The sequence below is a fragment of the Solanum dulcamara genome, chromosome 12 (genome assembly GCF_947179165.1).
Source record: "Solanum dulcamara chromosome 12, daSolDulc1.2, whole genome shotgun sequence".
Lineage (NCBI taxonomy): Eukaryota > Viridiplantae > Streptophyta > Magnoliopsida > Solanales > Solanaceae > Solanum > Solanum dulcamara.
Window position 1 is genome coordinate 30,531,287 of NC_077248.1, and position 8,036 is coordinate 30,539,322.

General features: G+C 36.1%; 1 protein-coding gene across 1 annotated transcript; it reads right to left on the bottom strand.

Moving 5' to 3' along the window:
* Nucleotides 1-420: 420 nt before the first annotated feature.
* LOC129876401 (ATP-dependent Clp protease proteolytic subunit-related protein 1, chloroplastic) lies at nt 421-7,659 on the bottom strand. The gene is made up of 9 exons (XM_055951836.1): nt 7,305-7,659; nt 3,750-3,865; nt 3,405-3,605; nt 3,195-3,299; nt 2,252-2,314; nt 1,879-1,990; nt 1,297-1,358; nt 930-1,112; nt 421-850 (listed from the first exon to the last, which is right to left on the bottom strand). Exons 1-9 carry the CDS (start codon nt 7,645-7,647, stop codon nt 764-766), a joined length of 1,272 nt encoding a protein of 423 aa, XP_055807811.1. The 5' UTR covers nt 7,648-7,659; the 3' UTR covers nt 421-763.
* Between the last annotated feature and the right edge of the window lie 377 nt (nt 7,660-8,036).

Sequence of the window (8,036 nt, forward strand, 5' to 3'; positions counted from 1 at the left end):
TAAGAGAAGATTTTACACACTTAAAAGTGTCCACAAACGTGTAATCAATAAAAATGATAAGATAAGGTGTAAATCACAAAAGAGTGCATACATTAAGGGTGTAAATTACAAATTACTCAAATTTAACACAGCAGACAACAATTGGTGGGTAAATTTTCCTTCTTTCTCATAATCGAAGTTGAATGAGAAATATTGTATTTAACATCATTCTTTTCTCGTTAACTTCTTTTCCTTTTCCTCAGTTAAAGAAGGTTAACACTGCACATCCTTGTAAAACCTCGAAAGTAAGGTTTATGCAATGAACAAAAATTGGTGTCATTTCCCCACAATAGAAATACACTACAAGACACTAAGCTTGTAAGTACAACTCAATAGTAGGTAAAACTTACTAGATACCATTACCATTTGGCAACTTCAAGGTACGACAATAAACCGCACATCTAAAACTCCGAACTGACAAATGATCCGATACAATATAAAGAAAATGACGTGAGAGCTTTATATTCATTTATACCATGCACTATCACTATCTGATTCTATACTGGTACACAATTGACATCATTGTAAATATTTTTTCCCAAACCTGTGCATAATAGTCGTAAAATCATATACCTTAAAACACAAATAAGGTATGTAAGAGACATGCTTTATCCCAGTCTTACTCTATGGGGGCACAGACAAAGTAACCAGCCACTTTGTTCCTCAAAACTAGATGGGAACATCAGTTGTTCCTGAAAGTTCGGGACCATTATCACTCTTCCAGTTACCTGAACCCGGATGGAGCAGCTTGAGCACCTGGTCCCCCTGGTCTCGTCATAGCTCTAGATTGGGCAAGCATCTCTTCATAGTTCTGATTACAAAAATCACTGTGAACAACGTGAAACAAGAAAGGTGACATGGTAATTGGAAAATATCTCAAAGTAAATTACCCGTTTGTCAAATGCATCGTCTCTTGAATCAATAATCTTATCTGCAAGGCCATAGTCAATGGCCTCTAGTGCACGGAAATATTTAGGGCGTAGGATATCTTTCTCAATTTCTTCCTTTGGCTTTCCAGTTCCTTGTGCTAATAGTTCAAGGTAATAATCTGAGTTTGATTCTAGTTCTTTGGCCTGTGGGGGCAAAGTAGCAGAATACTTGAGTGACAAATGACAGAACTGGCTAGGCAGGTGTGAACATACACGTTGCCAACCTTATGTGATCCATATGTGCAAAATATAAATTCAAACGAGCAATTTCATTAGTGCTTATGATGCACATATACACATGGATATAGCTAGAGAGAGAGAGACCGACCTTTATCCACATATCTATTGCTGCTCCACTGGATTTGCTGACCTTAGGCAAATACAATTTGGCTGCAATTCATCAATAGTGTGAATAGCCAAAGCAATAAACTGAAAACTGGAATAAATTGGCACTTTGAATGATATACATAGAAGATAGTTATCATGAGTCATGAAAAAAAATTGTTCTGCTTCAAACCTAAACCCCTCCCACCAACCACAAAATAAAAAAGGAAAGCAAATATAAGGAGGATGGAGGAAATGAAGGAAGTAGCATAGAGGATTGATGAATTACAGAAAGTTATTATGAAGTATAGCAACTTTGGTCTACACTCAAAAACCCTTGATAAACAGCACTGGTGTGATAGTACAGTTGAGAAGCATTTTTATAAACCATCCTCACACCATGGACGTGTCAAGTTAAATAGTGATTAAATTCTTCATGCTCTTATAGATAGACACCCTTAAGCAAATATCTGTACGCTCCCGTCTATTATTAGTACCAAATATGAATTAGAAACAGAGAAGATCATATGATCATACAGTTGCCAGTGTGAGAATCAAGATATTGAGTGTGAAAGTTGAGCCTTACTAGATGAATTTGGCTGCATAGCACGGAACCCTTTCTTTCCTAGTGACAGAAGCATTGCTGCTTGACCAAAAGCCATTCCACAGTTTACTGTATATACATCTGATTTGCAGTACTAGTGACATTCAAAACACACAAATAATAAGTCAGATGAATGAAGATCTCAGTCTTGGGAAACATACAGATAGATAAGATGCATCAAATTGTTCACCCATTCCCTTCACCCATAGGTGTTTTACTGTTGGAGACTAAGGGTGTCTTTGTTCAACTCCTCATTGTTTCTTCTAAAACTCAACTCACGCAGTGGTAGCACAAACATTAAACTCAATATCTTTGACAAACACAATTAAACATACATAAAAGTCTAGGTACTTACTCCCATCATGTCAGCAATGGCATATGCCTCTGTTTCAGAACCGACAGTCTCCATTTCCTCATTCTGGGAAAAGCAAGAGTACATCAGCAGCAGGGAAATATTGACAAAGTATAAAGTGTATGTTTGGTCGACAAATGGGATTACATGGACTTTCAGATCCCTGTATTATGTTTTTGGATGGCTTCGACCTAGGGAACACATCCTCTACTGCATTTGGCTAGTGTGAGATAATTCTCTGGATTAGGTAAATCAATGATCCTATTTTATGTTTGGAATTTGAAATCCAGATAAATCATAATGAGCAAAACCAAATATGTTATCCTTCAGGAAGAATGTACCGTCTTGTGCAGACATATGATGCAGCAAGTACATACCTAGTACCAGATTACTAGTATATAATTATTCGAAGTTCTCCCTCACACTATTTGCGGTAAATTTTTTTGAAATGTGGACCATGCAATACATAACTTTTTGAGAAAGAAAAAGAAATTATGTATTACAAGCAGTCTACATCTCAAAATTGAGTAGATGCATATAACATTTATACATAATAATAAATTATTTGTCTATATAAATACTATATTAAAGCATATACATATGCATGGTATCAATATCTGAAGTTTTCACTGACACGAATCATACAACATATAGCTACTTGACATCATTGAGTATTCATAAATGTATGCAAGAATGCAGATGTGAGGGTTTGGCATTTGGTAGACAAATAAGACTCCCAGATCTCTATGCGCAATCGCCACCACGTGTCATCCTAAGATCAATCATGCAACCCTCCCTATGAGTGTCTTTGATAACTCATCTTATCCTCCAATCAAACAACCAAAATGAAGGATGAGCTTGATGAATCATTCTATACTCCTCATCTTACCTTGTTCCAGAAACTAAATTTATTCGAAGAAATTAAATTGGAGGCCAACTGTCTTACCTGGGTACCAAATGAGTTTATATATAGGTATACAGGCTTTGATGGATTGTCGTAATCCAACCACATAAACTGTGCAACAATAAGCTCTGTAACAGCTTCTACAATCTGTGGCAATCAAACGCTAAACCAAGATGAGAATCAGGATAAGAACGGTGCAAATGTAAAATGCATGTAACTAAAGGGAGGCAAGATCTAGGAAAAGGTTAGTACAGGCATGCCCAGATAGACAATTCTAGCATCTAAAAGCAAAGATGGCAAATCAGGAGGTGCAGTTGCAGGTCTATCAGATCCTCTTCCTCCTCCGTACATGCTGACACTCATGCTGCATGATGAAGGGCCTCGTTTATTCATGCCTGACATACTCCACATTCCACCATTGCTCAGATAGTTATGGGATGAAGATATACTCTCCTGTAATCAAAATCTATTAAATGTCGTTTTTGTAAAAAGGCAGACTTGGCAATGGGATATTTAAATAAATTTAACACACCTAACATCATAAGCCATTAAAATACGTGGAAACCAATTAAGAAATGAGTATAAAAAAGAACTTACTTCAGTGACACTTCCTGACTGTCGCTGGGCTGGGTTATCTTCTGTCATGAACATATCCATCTGTGACGGAGTAAGGCCATAAAGATACTGAGGGGCATTCTTATAGTTGTTCAGTACTACAAAAAGATAGTATACATTATTAAGAGCAGAAGCTGCAGAACAAAAAATCCAGCAAAATCTTCACAAATAATAGCAAAAAAGAAGATAAAAACATAGCGAACACGGTAAATTGAAAAATTAGAGAGAGAATAACAAGGAAACTGCAGTAAGAGTGCAAAGGACCATTTTACAAATACCAGATTCACTTGAATGAAGACCATAGAGTTCTGAAACATTCATTCTTTCCCACTTGAAAACATATAGGGTGTGTGCAGTATTGGAAAACATTTTCGTTTTCCAGAAATACTTGATTCGCTTAAATGTTTTGGAAAATGTTTCCAAATGGACTTATTTTCCTCCTATTTAAGGAAAATGACTTCCATTCATAAAGGAATACATTTTCCAAAACTCTCTTTTAACCTCACCACCTGACCCGATTTCCAACTTCTGACTCCGACCTGACTCCAGACCTTGATCTAGGACTTAACTCCCAGCCCTACTTGAAACTCTATCCATCCCCAACTCAGGGTCAAGGTCGGGTCCTGGCTTGGGGTTCAGTCTCAAATCTTGGTTCGGGGTCACGATCGTGGTTTGGGTCGATTGTCAGGCTAGGGTTAGGCCAGGGTGGGGTCGAAGATCAAGTTTTGAGTCGGGGTTGATGTTAGGGTTGAATCTCGAGCTAGAGTCGTGTCTCGGGTCGGTTTGGGTTCAGTTCGGGTCGGGGTCCAAGTCTGTGTTAAAGAGTGGGGGTCTAGGTTCGGTGTCATAGTATTTGACCAAATTATATTCAGATGCTCTTGGGACAATATTTTCTTCTTACTAACCGAACAACAGAAAATAAGTATGAACAATCGCTTATTTTCTAGAAGAATATTTTTCTTCATACCCAACACACCCATAAAGTAATTCCCTCTTTCTCTCCCCCATCCTTTGTGTTTTTACACAATGCTGCTCAGACTTTTCAAAAATGTTGCCTTTCTATTCTTTATCTTTCTTTCTCTATGCTTTATCACGCGAGATAGGGGCACCAGGGTCGGATCCTACTTTTGGAGGATCCGATATGCATCCGTAGACATTTATGAAAAGCTTGAGTAACATAGTTTTTACATCAAACTAATATGCGCTCGAATTCATTCAACTTGTATAGAGGCACCAATACACTCACTTAGAACTTCGTTCCACAATTTTGGAGAAACCAAACTATGTAACTATCTGTGAGAGTTTAAAGCCTATGCAAGACAAACAACTACATATATTCGTAAGTATGTAAAGGAAAAATCGAGATATATTACAAAGTAATAACCCTTGTCTATGAGGAGATGTAAGGAAAAATTTGAGATATATTACAAGTAATAACTCATGTCTATAAAGAGCCTGTCTCATGGCCCATGCATTAGCTTCTATAGGTGCATTTCTTGTAGAAAACATATACTCATATACATGTTTCATTAATGATAAATCAATAACTTTTTCTATAACATCGTGGACTCTCTGTTTTTTCCTCTTTTGATAAGTATATACAGACACTCCTTTATAATAGCTTGCTAACTCCTAATTGAGTTACCAAGTCCCTTTCTCCTCCCTCATTTGCTTAATAAGTGGGTTCCTTTCCCCTTTGTTTTTTTTATATTTTTCCTCTACAGGATTACTCTTAGTTCGCTAAACTTGTTGGAAAGAGCTTTAGTGAACCTAGCAAGATGCCTATTTGTATTCCAAGTTCATTTTTTATGTGAACTACATATAATGGTACATAATTCACATCTAAAAGACTACTTACTAGACTATTCTCAGAAGTTCTGTACTTCAGCGAATCTAGTGAAGCTTCAAACATTCTCATTGATATACCTTGATGGTGAAACATAAAAGGATCCAAAATTCACACACATCTCATCTCCCTTTTCTCTTTCCATTTATTTGTATTTTACTAAATAACAAAATGTACACAAAAAGAAAGAAAGTGTAGTTTCAAGAAAATTCTTCTTTTTTTAGTCAAGAGAATATATATATATATATACATAACTAGAGAGATTTGAAACCTCGTCTCAAGAGAATTCTAATAACATTTAAAACTACAAATAATTTCAGTGATGAATAACACTGAGACCTCATTTGTCTGCACTTAATGAATGTCTTAATCTTAATTATTAAGATATCAATTACTAAGTATATTTGTTTTATAGGTCTAAATTTAAATTATTCGAATCTTAACCACTAAGTGAATTCATTTTTCTTACTTTACAACCACTTAATGGGTCTGAAATCTAAACAATTAAATTTTGTAACAGAGTTTTAATATCATTAAGATGTATATTCAAGAATTCTATAAGGATGCCAGTTAACCACTGCTCCATCTACTTTCACCCACAACCACCCTTGCCGCCAATCCTACTACTCACAGCCACCATCCTCGGCCACAAACACCATCACTGCCAATCATCGCAGTCAATTGTCACCACCATTAGCCACCATTTATAATCATAACCATCAACCGCCATTGCATCCACTATCACTATCGACAATTACCACCATTACCTGCCACTATATATCACTAATTACTATTAAATTCACCATTGTCATTAACTATCACACTCATCCACCACAATTATCCGTCGCCACAACAAACTGTCACAATCAACAATCACCGTTAATCCCTAGTGTCAGCCGTTATCACCCCTACGCCCTAGCTACCATCCGCAGCCACCATTACAGGTCAACATGATCCCAGTTGGCATACACAATCACTGCCACTAACTATCACCACCACTTACAGCCATAGAATTTTTAAAAATATTTGATTTGGTATTTTATTTAAATTTTATATTTACTAATTTTTAAATAAAGACAAGTTTTATACAATCAAATGTTCAACAATAGTCTTTAATTATTTGATATTCATATCTTAATACTAACATCTTATACACTCAAATGTTAAACACTCACATTTTCTTTCACTGTCATTTTTCCTTCCCATTACTACTTTGTTTTGCTTCACTAGAGCCGAGAGTCTTTCGAAAACAATGTCTCTACCTTCACGAGGTAGGAGTAAGGTTTGCATACACTCTATCCTCACCAAACCCCACTTTGTGCGATTTCACTGGGTATATTGGTGTTGTTGTAGATTAAAACATTTAGATTTGAATGCACATCATAATAATCCGATTGAGATTTTCTTAATCTTGATAAAAACAAATGAGGGCTAACAACATTTCCAAGATTGAAAATATAAAGTAAAGGGAGAAAAATAAAAACTCTAAGTAAGCTTTAGAAAAGGTGTTCCCGAGGGAGTGAAGTCAACGAATTAACAAAATCTCAATCCCCAAACTAGTTGGGGTCAGCTAAATAATCTGAACCATTTCATTTCAATACAAATTAATCTGTCTTTAAGCCAAATTAGGGTTGCATAATGGAATTTTACTCGATAAAAGGAGGAATGAGCAGTGAATAAAGGGCACTTACGTCCATCTTTGAGATTTTCTTGTCTGAACTGTTGGGGTATATGCTCGAAAGACTTAGCTACTGGAGACCTGTAACAATACCCTCGAACGCCGTTTGGTCTGCGACTATGAACAGAAGTTGGAAAGAAGAAATTGGGGCTTGGAAGGAAAGTTGATTTATGGAGTATAATTCGAGAGCTCAGCTCGCGATTATCAGCAGGAGTAGGGCAAGAAAGTGGAGAGAGAAACATGGAAGAAGCCATGGACACTTTTTCGCTCTTCAAAACACACTTCTGGTGTTCCCCAACTTCTTTATGGGGACGAGGAACAAGTATAAGCTGTGGCTGGGAAGTGAGCTGCATCATCAATTTTGCTCATCACGTTAGTGGACTGGATTGGAGGACGTGCAGCCCAAAAGAAGCCCAATTCGTCTCGTGTTGTAGTCTCCAATTTCTTGGGTAAAGATCACAACAATTTATTTCAAAACACAATTTCATGTGTATATGATTTACAAATGGTTATGTAGTGTATCGATATTGTATAAATAAGTATGCAATGTATTAATATTATATGAATAATGTATATTGTGTATAAATATTATATAAAAAATACGTAATGTATCAATATCAATATTTATTTTGTCTCTCATGTATTTTCGTCTTAATAAATAGAAAAATAAATAAATAAATGATAAAACGACATGAATATTCATTTTTCCACAAAAGAAATGAAATAATAAGAAAAGATAAGAAGT